Source organism: Hyla sarda, chromosome 9, assembly GCF_029499605.1.
Source record: "Hyla sarda isolate aHylSar1 chromosome 9, aHylSar1.hap1, whole genome shotgun sequence".
NCBI classification, from domain to species: Eukaryota; Metazoa; Chordata; class Amphibia; order Anura; family Hylidae; genus Hyla; species Hyla sarda.
The window spans coordinates 107,635,735-107,651,558 of NC_079197.1; the positions used below are offsets into that span (position 1 = coordinate 107,635,735).

The window sequence follows — 15,824 nt, forward strand, 5'->3', positions numbered from 1 at the left end:
CCTCCTGACGTAGACACAGGCCTTTTACCTTGCACCGGCGTAGTCGTTCTTTACCCACGCTAACGTGTATATACTGTACTGTATCATGTGCTAGCTTCAGGGGTGAGTGCCTGCCCATATTTCAGCATTATTAGTATTAATTATCTATTAGTTTTAATCTGCACTGTTCTTAAGAGATCATGCACTGATTATCTTTATATATATATATATATATATATATATATATATATATATATGCACCTTACTTATGTATTTTGCACATACTGTGTCCTCGGCCTTCTGACTCACTGTGAAATATGGAAATATGATGTGTTTGCACTATACTGATTGATTGTTTATTGTAAAAGGGGATTATTTAAGAACCCATGCATGACTCACTTATTATGCTTGAAAAAGGCGGTGAGAGACAGCAAAAATGTCGCACTTTGTTTGCTGAGGATGTAATAAACACTACACTTTATTGGACTCTTTATGTGCTGTGATCCTTTCCTATGGATAGATAGATAGATAAGCAGTAAATATTTTGTGAAGATCCAATTTGGGATGCTGGACCCAGTCCCTCTATCCATCTTTCTACAAATATATATATATATATATATATATATATATATATAAAACATCTATTTATATATCTGGCTATTTATATGAAATAACTTACCGGTAAATGACCAAGAAGAGAGGAGACGCTGTCAGAAACATATATTATCATGCCGTCTGTAGTCAGCGCGATTAGAAACCCATCCAGTGCCTAACAAATACAAACACAAATTCAATTTTCTTTTGAAGTGTTAAATCAAAGTACACATTGATTTTTTTCGGAAAGCGCTAAGAGTGGGTATTTATAGAACACACAGATGACAGTACAATGTATTTTTATCTACGGTTATTTATAGAAAAGGTTAAAATAATCCTGGAGCAGGCCATACAACTACACAGAAACAACGTCACCAACAGGATATACTGTATGTTGGTAAGGAGATCGATCCATCGCTAGTGCGGTGCCTTGTGTAATATAATGTAGGCCGAACAGTATAATACCATTATTATCAGACTCAGACAATTGTCAGCTCAATATCACATTGTACATTAACAAGAAGTCAGTGTCATAGCAGTCGCCTCCTCTTAATTGTCAGATGAATATCACTATATATTTTTATCACAATTGTCTACTCTATATTGTTACAGTTGTCAAGTATTTATAATTTAGTAACAGAGCTGTCAGTAGTCTTTAAAAAGAAATGAGAAAAGTCCTACAGTAATTGTATTCTAATAATATTACTACCTGCTATTTTAAGGCACGCCTTCTGTTTAAAGGGATTGTCCTACCACTTCATGGTCCCTGTCTCAACACTGGTTGAGGTGGGTCACCACTGAGGTCATAGATTGGCTTTGTGGGCTTTTCGTGTGTGTCAAGACAGAGACCAGGACATGGAAGTCTCACACTTGTCCCCAGGCCAGTAAGCACCACCAAGCTGTCGTCGTAGGCTGCAGACAGTTCAGGCTGTGGTCTACATCAGTAGCAGAGCGTAACCTCTGCCCTGGTGCAGGCAGTAATGTCGCTCATCAGTTTCGACTGCACCAGAATGAAGGAGTATGTATTTTATTATTACTGGTGGTGGGGCTAATTGATTAGTACAGGGACTAACTGCATGATCTGGGGACTTCTTTCCCAATGGAGAGGAATACCTGCCCAATGGGGGCCTACCTGTCTAATAGGAGGCATATTTAAAGTGGAACTTATCTACCTTAATGGGGGCCTTACTTACCCACCCACTTATACTGTCGGGGAGTCTAAGTTGTTGTTGTCATGGCTGGAAGAAGTTGCTATGGTGGTTTGGAAAAAAAAAAAAGGAAAGAGAATGACTCGAAAAAAATGTTACCTTTGAGTCACTGCTGGTATTTCCTGCTGTATGGTCACTATATAGGGCAATATTAGTCTGGAGGGGGGCATAACAATTCTAGTTAGGTCCCTGACTAGCACTTATTAGCACTATGACTAATTCATTGTAATGAACAGTAGGGGATTTTAGCAGTTGGACCCCGCATATTGGTATGCCATCACTGCTTATGATAAGGAAATGTCTTTAACCAAGGCTAACATAGTTTTAATGTAAATCATGGTAATAACAGCCACAAGATATAAGAAACCATACCATACAGTGAGTATGGGAAGTGCAAACATTTTCCAATATCTCACATACAATACCTAGTGATAGCTGTTTTTTCATTCAGTTTATCTTTTTCCCTTTTTTTTTTTTTATAAATACATATAATTACAGGACATTTCTCCATTGTCTATGTGTGTTGGGTATAAGCTGGCATGTTTTACTGATTTATTGGGATCTATAATTTGTTCTTGGGTAAGTTTTTTCTGTGTCAGCTTACATGTGACAACTCGGCAGTTAACTGTACGTGACTGCCAATGCATTGTGGGCATTTTTTTTTACTACAAGTCCTCAACATTTTTCTGGCACTTTTTACTGTATAGGAGGTACTGTCTGCCCTGCTGTGTCCAACAATTTAACATGTGGCCACTGAAAGACTCAGCATGTTACTTCACACAACAGGATATTATCACTGTAATAATGACTTTTTTTTATAAACACAAAAATAGTACACTAAATGTAAAAACTTCCCTGTGGAGGCCCTTGTGTAGATATTTGTGTATCTCTCTTTTTTTACAGTCCATGAGCTTTCAGACATCTGGAGCTGGGTAGGCACAGTGGGGCAGTTTTATTATTACTGTCTTAAACAGCTTAAAACTAGATCAGGTAGATAAAAGGCCGAATATATCACAATGGCGTACATCTTGCTAAACATGTTAAAGTGTTCATCTTATTTTGACATGTGAAAAGTTTTGATCGGTCAGGGTCTGGGTGCAATTACTAGCACAAGCCAGGAGAGGAGCATGGTTGCACACTTCACTCCCCTGTTCACTGTGCTCTCTGTCCAGTTGCAGGAGATGGTTCCATAGCCTTATAACAGAGCCCATGTCCTGGGTCACACTGGAGACTGGACTGGCAGTGAGCAGGGGAGGAAAACATGCAACCGTGCGCTTTTCCCAGCTTGTTCTAGAAGTCATGGGGTCTTAACACCCAGACCCAGACCAATCAAATGTTTTGACATGTCTCGGTCTCATATTAAAAAAGTTTTGTTAAATGACAGGAGCACTTTAAGCATATTTTTCTTTCTTGCCCAACCACTTGGTTGGCTTAATTTACTTATTTTGCTCAAAGCCGTTGGCATAATGTCGGCACATTGTGGTGTTAAATAATGCAGTTCCAGCAGTACAGTGGCACCAGGATGCTAAACACCTAGCATTTAAAGATGACTTTGGGTCTATTTTAGATGGTATTGTATCTATGCCTTTGCTATAACTAATGTATTTTATCCTGAACCTAAACTCAGCTTTGTACCTGACCTCACTCCTGTTTTGTCCAATGGCTCATCTGCCTGGTATCTGTGGTACTACGTCTGGTTCAGACCCTTGACTACATTATTGATTATGTTCCCACCTTGTCCTCTGGCTTGTTCCATTATTACTGCTCCTCAGAAGATGACCCATGCCACCTATCCATGAGTATTGTGGGAATTGTAACTTGGCAATCTTCCTAAAGTAAAGCTGACACCTCCTTATAGGGGTCCATAGGCTCTGCACCCTAGTCTGGCCAGTGCCAAACAGTTTGCAACTTAAAGAAACCACATTTTGGCATATGGTCGTAACAAAAAGTAAATCTCAAAAGTGAAGGCAATAAAAAAACATGAGTAAAAGTTTAATTACAATGTGAATTTATGAGCACATACTGCACCCTTGCTAAAATTAGAACAAAACTGTTCCTCCCTCCTCGCATTACAATTTCAATTATTAAAGTGAAGTTTTACTTTTTAGCCAACTTTTGCACAAAATCCTGTCCCTCTTGATCTAAATTTCAGTTAAAGTACCTGATTTCCAAATAAAGCCAGAAAAATGCACACAGAAATTGTCTGAAAAATACCCTCTGCTTTCCTTGAACATAGAGATCTGCTGTATCACAAGAACTGTAGTACAATTCAGAGGAGGGTGTGTTCGCACCGCAGAATTTCCATGCAAAAGTTCGCAGATAAATTCTGATGGAAATTCCGCCATTATTTACTACAAATTGATTTGAATGGGATTCTGTAGTCCCAGTCAGACAGTAGAATTTCCGCTGCCGTCATTCCACTGTGGAAATTCTGCTTTCCACATTCCGTCAAAATATAAAATTACTCTTTTTTTGGGGGCTTGAATTTGTGTTTAGATAATACAGGATTCCAACAAAATTCTATCACAATTTCAATGATGGCAGTCACAAAAGCAAACTCGCTGCCTTTACAAGAGCGAGCTCCCTGCTGCGAGCAAGCTGCTGTGGCCGGGTAGCTCTGTGTGTCCGCTCGTAGGAGTGTTCCCGCTGCATATCTGCTACGAGCAGGCACTGTGTCTCCACCGATATGAGCAGATACACAGAGCTACCCAGCTGCAGCAGGGAGCTGCGGATGTGCTCCGCGTGACTCTACCGTAGTCTGATTCATCCTGATACTTGTTATCTGAAAGTTAGTCCTATAGAATAGAAGTGGGATAATTTATCTTGTAGTAATGAAATGTGTGTAACCATGATAGCCTTGGCATAGATATTCTGCATTTCTGTATTATTATTCTACCTGAGTAGATTAAACACTGTGGCACTGACAGCTGTAACACCTGTGAGTCTTGGTATAAAGAACCTGTCATTCACAGCAACAGTTTTTGTCATTTTCCAGAGCAGGTTACATAAAGAAGGTGACTTACTGGGTTTTGCTAGTAACTCATCTATAAATACCTAAGGATTATTGGCAGTTTGTGAACCAGTCATAAAGATTACATAAAGCTGCTATGTCTGACCTGACAGTCTTGGTCAGTTTCCAAGAGGCAAAGAGTTGACCAGGTCACACTATGTTCTTTTCCTCCACCTCGCACGTTATCATTCCCTCTCTCCATTTCCTTCCCAGAGTGATGCCAAGCCTGTATCACCCTTTAGGCAAGCAGTGAGTGTGGAACAGCTTCTTCAAATGCTCACGCTATTACCATTATAATTGCTGAATTACTGATGCCAGCTCTACCCACTCCCTTCTTCAGAGAAAACAAGCATTTTACTCTTGACATACTGTGCCTCCACTTGCCCAAGTGGAAAAACAGAGAAAAGGCTGGATTATATGCAGAGCAGGATTCATTGTTTCACAGAATAAATTAGCCTGATGACTAAAGAAGAGCTGGCACTGATTTCTAATGCATTCAAATTGGTAACAGAGGCAGAGGATCCAGTCTGCTAATACAGACAAGAGGACGCTGCAGAGCCGTGGTTCTCAGGCTTTTGTATTAATTTACATTTTTGTTTGGCAAATCATTTTCTAAGCAGGGTTTCTATGAACAGAAAAAACTGTTGGTGATAGTGTCCAAGAACAACTGTCTTACCCACTCTGGATCTGTCTATGGGCTCTGTACTATGTCTTAGATTATACAGATTGGGGCAGAGTTATCAAAGCAGTTATCTGATTAAAGGGGTATTCCAGGATTTTTTAAGCCTTTGCCACATGATGTCAAGTTATAACTCTGTGTAATATGCTCCTATTACCTCCACACAGGGACTTATCAAGTTTTCATGCACGAGACCCACAACAGGAAGTGCTGTAGTACAAGTCTTTTTACTTTACTGTTGTCTCCAACCTTTCCCAGCATTCCATGCGGCCAAAGACAATATGTCATAAGTCACATAGTCTCCAGGGGTATGGCTATGCTGCAATGGGTGGGTGGTTAGCAGGGTGGAGGGGATTTACTGAAGTAATGCTATTTGTGCCAGTCTACATGAGTGGATCCAGAGAAGTAAAAAGGGGAGACTGATATGTCTTCTCTCTCTCTTGTATCCACTCTCTCTTTCTCTGTGTATGGCTTAAAAACTGCATAAGTGAATCTAGCCCATGGGTACATTCACAATTACAGTGTTTTTTTGCGGATTTGATGTTCCATATTTGAAGCTATGTTCAGTCATGTAGTTACTATACATTGATTTATACAGCGTAAAAACCGGAGCAAACATGGTACGTATGAATGTACCCTTAGACAAGTATTTCCCAACCAATGTTTCTCTAGCTGTTGCAGAACAACAATTCCCAGCATGCCTGGACAGCCTTTGGCTGGGAATTGAAGTTTTACAATAGCTATAGGTACACTAGTTGGAAAACACTGTCTTAGTTCCAAATGTAAAAAAATAATATAATAATAATAATATACATACAGTCATGGCCGTAAATATTGGCACCCCTGAAATTTTTCAAGAAAATGAAGTATTTCTCACAGAAATGGATTGCAGTAACACATGTTTCGCTATACAAATGTTTATTCCCTCTGTGCTTATTGGAACTAAACAAAAAATGGGAGGAAAAAAAGCTAATTGGACTTAATGTCACACCAAACTCCAAAAATGGTCTGGGCAAAATTATTGGCACCCTTAACTTAATATTTGGTTGCACACCCTTTGGAAAAAACTACTGAAATCAGTTGCTTCCTATAACCATCAATAAGCTTCTTACACCTCTCAGCTGGAATGTTGGACCACTCTTCCTTTACAAATTGCTTCAGGTCTCTCTTATTGGAGGGGCACCATTTCCCAACAGCAATTTTAAGATCTCTCCACAGGTGTTCAATGGGATTTAGATCTGGACTCATTGCTGGCCACTTCGGAACTCTCTTGCGCTTTGTTGCCATCCATTTCTGGGAGTTTTGTGATGTATGTTTTGGGGTCATTGTCCTGCTGGAAGACCCAAGATCTCGGTCACAAACCCAGCTTTCCGTCACTGTGCTATACAGTGCGACCCAAAATCCATTGGTAATTCACAGATTTCATGATGCCTTGCACACATTCAAGGCACCCAGTACCAGAGGCAGCAAAACAACCCCAAAACATCATTGAACCTCCACCATATTTCACTTTAGGTACTGTGTTCTTTTCTTTGTAGGCCTCATTCCTTTTTCGGTAAACAGTAGAATGATGTGCTTTAGTCTTGCTTTTTTGTGTCTCTGTGTCAGCAGTTTTAGCGCTTTATTTAATTTAAATGTCGACGGATAGTTCGCGCTGACACCGATGCTCCCTGAGCCCGCAGGACAGCTTGAATATCTTTGGAACTTGTTTGGGGCTGCTTATCCATCATCCGGATTATCCTGTGTTGAACTCTTTCATCAATTTTTCTCTTCTGCTCATGCCCAGGGAGATTAGCTACAGTGCCATGGGTTGCAAACTTCTTGATAATGTTGCACACTGTGGACAAAGGCAAATCTAGATCTCTGGAGATGGACTTGTAACCTTGAGATTGTTGATATTTTTCCACAATTTTGGTTCTCAAGACAGTTCTCTTCTCCTCTTTCTGTTGTCCATGCTTAGTGTGGCACACACAGACACACAATGCATAGACTAAGTGATCTTCTCTCCTTTTATCTTCTTTCAGGTGTGATTTTTATATTGCCCACACCTGTTATTTGCCCCAGGTGAGTTTAAAAGAGCATCACATGTTTGAAACAATCTTATTTATCCAAAACTTTGAAAGGGTGCCAATAATTTTCTCCAGACCATTTTTGGAGTTTGGTGTGACATTATGTCCAATTTGCTTTTTTTTCCCTCCCTTTTTTGGTTTAGTTCCAATACACACAAAGGCTGAACGGAGTCATTATCTGACTCCATCTGGCTCATTCAAATGAATGGGGAAGGGGGGCAGGGGGGGTCCAGTGGGTATCCAGCAGCACACAGTTTTTAAATTCTTCCTCCAGATCTGGCTTCCTTATCCCCAAAATGTGGTGTGAATGAGCCCTAAGTTGTAACTTCCTGAAGACCAGTCATGGGCACCAATTGCTTTAGCAAATCAGCCCTACTTATGAAAGTTCCTCAGTGTGTAATGATATAATAAGCTTTATAAATTCTTAAAAAGTCTTACCTCTAACATCAACTGGGTAAACTCTTCATTACTAAGAAAGGAAGGTTTCCAGTCCTGCCTGATTTCACAGGCCTCTGTCTGTGCTGTGATTTCTAAGACAGAGACAAAGCCATTATTCACACAAATTCATATGATATTTACTAAGTACAATCCCATCCCCCATATAATACCCCAGCCATATGGGATACCTTTCTGTTTCTCTAAGAAATCTATAGTTCTTTGGAGAATGGTGGACTTGTCCATCTTGAGGGGGTGTCCATGACCATGCAGCATTGTACACAGCTCCTTGATGAGGACATTAAATTGGTCTCTTCTCTTCTTCTCAGATTTATTCCGTGAAGCCCTGGAATGAACATTGCAATGAAAATATCTTTTTAGGCAGTCAAACACCATAGCACCATTAGGCATCAAGGTAGAACACTAGACTGTATAGCTAGTAAAAGGCTATGACCATAACTTTCAGTCCCAACTTATCTGACACTTCTGACTTTCCATCCCAGCACAATTTTGTTGTGCCCCTTAATCAGCTGTATGTACTGAGGCTCTATCTGCCGTGACACATGCTGAACGTTATGAATGGTCAACATCAGAAGCTCTACAGAATCTGCATTTCTAAATGTTCAGGCTTTGATGCAGATTTTCTGCTGAGTTCAGGACAGGGACTTCTGTTTATCCCTGGACCCCCTACTCCTTTATTTTAGTGACCCAGGATGCACAGTGTATGCATCACTGCTTACTAAGTGTACATTACAATGTCCAGCAGAGTAAGATCATCCGGTCCAGCCACTGTAAAGTAAGTGATGATGCATGCAATACTGTAGGAAGTACTGCTTACTGCAGTACGTGTATATTTGCAGGGCCAGGTGATCTTGTACTGGTCCTGAAAAATGTTAGATGAGCAGCGATACATATAGTACTGCAGGCATACTGCTACCTAATGTACAAGAACAAGGAGTCTGTATATAACCAGGAGTCCCTGTTCATGAAATTCTGTGTGGAAAAACAAAAAATACTACCACATGTGGCCGTCAGTGAAAAACAAGGATAGCTTTTAAATTGAGTCCCATAATGCAATGTTCCTCATGGTATGATTTGCAGAGAAAATTACCATGTCATACGACAAATAAAATAAATAACAAAATTGAAATACAGAACTGCCACAATCCAAAAGTTAAAAACAGTTCACTCCTTCCCTGTGACCTGTTTGTTTGACTCAAAGACCTAGGTTTTTCTTAGGTGATTTTGGAAGCAATGTAAGGTATTGCCTGCAGATCTCCTTTTTAATCACCCCTCATATCGCAGAAAAATGTGATCTGAAAATAGGGATTTCAATCTGAGTCATGTGGATTTCAGTAAGTGCCTATGATTGCAGCCAGCGGGTTTTGCTTTGTGGGAGCTGCATTTAATGACTTTGTAAAGGCCTACAGAGCTCCAGCATTAGTCATCAGAATTTCCACAATTCCTTTTTTTAATCAAAATTACAATGACTGTATAAAGCACAAAACAGCCAAAGTACATAACCACTGGATGACATACATAGTCACTTGTAAAACATGGTGTGACCAAAGCAAGAATACTGTAATATTCCAGAATGTCTACTTGTTGGCCTAAAACAGAGTAGGTTTGGATAGAAGAAACTCTAAGGCAGTAAAATATGATAAAAAAGGAATATAAATTAAATACTTCTACTGTTACATTGCCCAAAACTGCATTGCCGCATGTATTTATTGCATGCACTTTCTGTACTGGAACTGTAAGGCAGTCTCTAAGAAAACATAATTGAACTCTCTATGAACAGTGAAGGCTATAGTCTGTTTTAGGACAGTCTGTAGCATGGAATCTATAAACAAACTGAAGACCTCTGTAAAGGTTTGGTCCAGGAGCAGCCAATGGGAATCCGTCCTTCTTATAATTATTCTGATCTCTGTTCAGAGCTGAAGCATTTATACAGGGTTTGGAAACAGCATGTTAGATATAGTTGATTTGCCTAAATTAAATTACATATTTAGGGTCTATTCACACGTACAGTATTCTGCGCAGATTTGATGCGCAGGATTTCAAGCTGTGTTCAATTTACATTGAAATCTGCAGCAGAAAATCCTGCGCATCAAATCTGCACAGAATACTGTACGTGTAAATAGACCCTTAAAGGGTACCTCTCATCAAATAAACTTTTGATATATTTTAGATTAATGAATGTTGAATAACTTTCCAATAGCATGTTAATGAAAAATATGCTTCTTTCTATTGTATTTTTCCCGATCAGTCCTGTCAGCAAGCATTTCTGACTCATGCTGGAGTCCTAAACACTCAGAGCTGCCAGCCTGCTTTGTTCACATCCCAACAGGCTGTGAACAAAGCAGGCTGGCAGCTCTGAGTGTTCTCCTTTGTGAACAAAGCAGACTGGCAGCTCGTAGTGTTTAGGACTCCGGCGTGAGTCTGAAATGCTTGCTGCCAGGACTGGTAGGGAGACCCCTAGTGGTAATTTCTTCAAAGTGGAAAATTAAATAGAAAGAAGCATATTTTTTAATAACATGCAATTGTAAAGTTATTCTGCATACATTAATCTATAATATATCAAAAGTTTTTTTGATGAGAGGTACCCTTTAAGGTTTACCTAAGCTGGGAATATTCTTTCCTATATATTGTATATATATAACATATTCATCTTCCTTAAAGGGATTGTCTAATGACAGAAAATCTTTTCTATATGGCTAGGGGTATGTTAAACATATAAAAGAAGTCAAACTAATCAGCCTTATTCCCCACCACGGTCGTTCCAATGATTTCCAGTACCCAGTCCTCACTGCTACTTCCTTGTTCCAGAATGTCCTTGTTTGTGCCCGTTTTCAAACTGAGTGAGGACCTTTAGCATGTGAGGCGACCATGATAACCATTACACTACAGTCCTCACTGCTACTTCCTGGTCCATAATGTCCTTGTTTCTGCCCAGTTTCAAACCGGAGACCTTTTGCGTGTGAGGCGAACTTGATAACCACTACAGAAACCTGGCTAGGTTCACACTGGCCTCACATACTAAAAGTTCCCCGGTTCAAAACCGGGCAGAAACAAGGACATTCAAAATGTTTTAGCCAGGTTCCTTGTTCCAGAGACACGTCATCTCTGCTGTGGCCAGTCTCTGTGGGGACAACGCATCACTGAAACTAGTGGTGACAAGCAAGAAAAGGAGCCATTAAAACAGCAGCTGTGGGGAACCGGGTAGGTGAGTATGACCAATCCCCTAAATATGTAATATAAATGACATGGTTTATTAGATAGGGTTGTGTATGTATACTTTAAATACATTACGGGATTCAAAAATCAACCATATCCTACTTGGTGTTTTACAGGTCTGTGTTTTATCAAGGCAATCTGATATTTCATTAAGAATGATATCATTACAAATGACTCTGAGCTTATGAATGATAGAAGCCTCAATGACTCTATAATGACAGTGAGTTCACCATATTGGTATTTTAAATGATTATTCAAAATATTTAAAGAATACTCAGGAAGCTACTTTATGAAAATGTTAGGACATGTTTAGACAAGTATTTTGTAAATAAATAATAGGTTAACTGTTAAAGTTGTACCACTTGTACCAGATTTCCAATGTTTTTAGACTCCAATAATCAATGGAACTTTGTCTTGTACCCTCAAAAATGCAATTACTTATGTGATATACTTAAAAGAACTCTGTAACGTTATACAAAATTACTTGGCAGTTAAATGTTATCTGTCAGTGCCCAGTAGTGGTCATTTTGGTTAAGGGAAAGACTTTGGAGTTCCTTAAAGTGGTTGTATGGGGGGAAAAAATAAGTTTTAAAAGGGACTGGGGTGCATTAAAAATGAAAATGAGGGATACTCTTCTGCCAGTTCCTTTACCAATGCTGTTTTAACAGTGCACGGGTTCCTGCTACTCCCTGCTTTGATGTCTCAACACACAAGAAATCTCACCCAGCCAATCACTGGCAGCAAAGGTGACATCCCTTAGACACTGATTGGCTGAACCAGCATTTCCTTTGTGTCACTATTAGGAACAGGAAATTCCTAGCATATAGGATGGCACCATCAAAACAGTGGTGATGAGCGATTGGTGGTATATTTATTGGTACAACCCCATTACCTAGAAATTGTCATTTCCCTTTAAAGGGGCATTCCGACTTTAGACATTTTATCCCCTATCCAAAGGATAGGAGATAAGATGTCTGATCGTGGGGGACTCGCCGCATTATGCCCCTCCCATAGACATGAAGGGAGGGGGCGTGACATGACATCACAAGGGGGGCGTGGTGTTACGTCAAGTCTCAAGTTCAGAAAAACTTTTGGTTTCCGAGTCTGGAGACGCAGCTCCGCACAAAATGCGGGTGCTGCAGGGAGATTGCGGGGGGTCCTAGCGGCAGGCCCCCATGATCAGACATCTTATCCCCTAACCTTTGAATAGTGGATAAAATGTCTAAAGCCGGAATACCCCTTTAAGCATTATATATCAATTGGATTAATAGCATTAAATATCTATTATATCTGTTGGCTGTCTGAGTAATACACAGGTCCTCTACAGTGAGAGAAATTTAGAGGTGTAGCTATATGGAGTGCTAAGGAAGTGGTTTATTAATATTAAGATTAATATTCTAATTGCCACATACTACATGTGGGGTCCTGTTCCAAAATTTGCTCTGGGGCCAGGAAACTACAAGTTATTTAGAACCTCTCTTTGTATCTTTGTGTGCTTTACAGTATAAAAGTATACTGCACCGCATACAGTCTTTGCATGCTACATATATAATTCTATAGCCATACACCTAAGTCATATATATATATATATATATATATATATATATATATGCATATTTCAAACAATCCACCACAAGTAGTATAAACATACCCTTAGTAAATAGTAGAGGTAATGTATAAAGTTACTAAATTTTCTCTGTTGATTACATGCAATTTGTGACCTATTTGTTAAAAATGCTATATTACAGATTTATAAATATAAATGCAATAAAGTAATATAAAAATCCACCAAATAAAAAAACATATTGCCCCACAAACCTCTTCGCTCTATCTTTCTCATCTTCATCCATCAGCTCGTTTAGACAACACAGGATTCTAGAGGAGAAAATAAAACACCGGTAAATGCAATTACTGAAAATTGAGTTTAAGACCTAAAACAAAAAATCTATATAATGTGTAAATAAACATTGAGTTTACTGACACAGCTGTGTCTATTCCCTGCAGACAGTCTCTTCCTAATCGCTGCTGAGTAATAGGGTATCATCAAAACATCTGCTCCTGCAGAAGAACTGTCATGTTACGTGACCCACAATCTCTACTACACTAAAGGGACTTGGAGCTGGATACAGATACATTTCCACCTGGGACTCTTTATATGTTGATCCTAAAGTCATTTAAGTAGTGCATTACCTTTGTCTCCCAGCATTTGTGCTGACATTCTGTGCTACAGATATAGGAGGGTGAGACTTTATGAACAAACAAATTTCCAAAACTTTTTTGACTTTTGCAGTACAATTTGATGAACAAGAATAAGGGCCCCTTGGTCTTCATTCAGGGGTGTAACTATACGGGGCACAGAGGGCATGTTTGCAACTGGGCAAATGAGTCACATGGGGCCCATTTGGTCTCTCTTTTCTATATTAACAGACCAGTAGTATAAATGAAGTATCACAGCTGGGGCCCCTGTTACAGATTTTGCATTGGGGCCCAATATCCTTAACTTATGCCTCTGTCTGTAATAACTCATACCAGAGCATCCCCTTTTGTTTCTCCCACACACCACAAGTAACTGTAAGCCATGAAATGTATTAGATAACGCCCTTACGTTGCTTTTAATATTGCAGTGGGCCCCCTTATCTACTTGATCCTGTGCAGCGACATAGTATGCACATATGGAATGTCCACCTCTACTCATGTACTGATCCTAAGGTACAGCCTGTAATAAATCCCAGAGCCGGACTCATCAGACCGGTCATCAGATAACATTTCTTTGCCTCACTCATTCTTAAAGGGTTTTTCTGGCAGAATTTTCGTTATTTAAAAGGGACTGAATTATTATTATTATTATTATTATTATATATATATATATATATATATATATATATATATATATATATTTTTTTTTTTTTTTAAATCAACTCTTCACTCTTTGGACACCAAGTAAGGGCAGCTCCATTTTATTTTTTTGATACAATGTGTCTACTGTACAGGACCAGAAAGAAGCACTTGATGTCCATGTATACACTGATTTGTAGGGGGTAGCAGTTAATGCTGACTTTCATATGTATGAATTTGTATCTGTATTAGTAATTACCGTAAGTCATTTTTCTTCAACTTTTTTGATGTTTTAGGGTTACAAAAAATGTATACTTTTCCATAGGTGTTTGGTTTCTAACTTACAGTGGTAATCCCAGAACCAATGAATACAGTATTGTAACTTGAGGGCATATTGCATTTACAATTGATATTGGCAATTCACAAACTAAGCCTCCAATACAGACTTTCCTTTTTAAAAATAGAATAGGTATCTTAAATATGAAAGCTTCCTAATGGTAGGGGGTTGTTTTAGGGGCCACAAACAAAAGAACCAACAGAGAATTTTCCTCACTAAAGGGTAGATGGAAGGAGTGAAGGGATATTTCACATGAGTATAGCACCCCCCATTCCTCTTATCTTTATTAACAAGTCATTAGTATCCCCTAAATGTAAAATGTATTTTGGGAATTGTTAGGAGATTATATTTATGTTTAGTAGAACCTATGGAATGTGAATGTGGAAGGATTATGGAATGATGATTCGGTTTATTTAGTTACTATAAAACCTTTTGGGAAAGCAGATAGTTGGCCTTAGCAGAGCTTTATACATGTCTAGTTCACAGAATATTCTTAAAACAGTGTTTTTTTTTCCTCCTTAAAGGGAATTTGTGTAAGGTGGAATATAAATAGTGATAATGGAAGTTGTACTCCTGATAAATATGAACAATAAAGGCTATGAAAACATTTGGACCATTTTCATTGTTTATTTGGTTCATGAATGCAAAATTAAGCAACTTAAAAGAGATCTGTAGTGCTCTGAACTTTATCCCCTAGGGGATCCGTTCTAGATTGCGGGGGGGGTGTCCGCAATCTCCTGTACGGGGCTGCGGCAATGTACAGGAAAGGGGGCATTCCGTCCCCGTATGACGTGGCAGCCGGGACGCCCCTCCATGTATCTCTTTGGGATTCATGGAGCGGCCTGCCAATTGCTGTCTCATGCGGGGATGGAACGCCCCCTTTCCTGTACATTGCTGTGGCCCCGTACAGGAAATTGTGGGGGGGCCCAGCGCTCGGACCCCCGCAATCTAAAACTTATCCCCTAAAACTTCAGAGCACTACATATCTCCTTTAAATTCATTAATATTTTCCTACCATTCAGCTGTGATAAATTCATCAGACAGACCTTCTGCTCTTTCAGGGTTAGAGATAGCAGCAGAGAGGGGGATGGGGATACACACCAGCTTTAAAGGGGTATTCCAGGATTTTTTTTTATTTGACTATGCTACAGGGGCTGTAAAGTTAGTGTAGTTCATACTATATTGTCTGTACCTGTGTGTGACAGTTTTCAATCGCAATCTGCAACTAATGCAACAGCTGTAGGCACCCTGATTGAAAAACACAGGTCTTTTGAATGGATGCAGCTCCTTTATGTTTCAATGGGTGGGGTGGCTGATGTATAGGAGGGAGGAAAATGGATTTATGGGATTTGTAGGCAAAGAAAAAAATTCAAAAAGGAAATACCAGGTCACAAAAAGCTAGTAACAGCATTACGGTAATCTCACAACATAGCCATTTAGC

General features: G+C 39.4%; 1 protein-coding gene across 4 annotated transcripts in view; it reads right to left on the reverse strand.

Moving 5' to 3' along the window:
* The window catches only part of PASD1 (PAS domain containing repressor 1), a 175,248-nt gene that overhangs the window by 64,431 nt on the left and 94,993 nt on the right, over positions 1–15,824 (reverse strand). For 2 of the 4 annotated variants that reach the window (XM_056539698.1, XM_056539697.1), the window contains 4 exons: positions 13,030–13,086; positions 8,166–8,320; positions 7,978–8,069; positions 659–748 (listed from right to left, as the gene is read on the reverse strand). In XM_056539698.1, the coding sequence (XP_056395673.1) occupies positions 659–748; positions 7,978–8,069; positions 8,166–8,320; positions 13,030–13,061 (369 nt within the window). In that variant the 5' untranslated portion in view covers positions 13,062–13,086. Of the gene's footprint in view, positions 1–658; positions 751–5,627; positions 5,715–7,977; positions 8,070–8,165; positions 8,321–13,029; positions 13,087–15,824 lie in introns of those variants that run through there. The other 2 variants (XM_056539699.1, XM_056539700.1) reach the window with 2 other exon arrangements.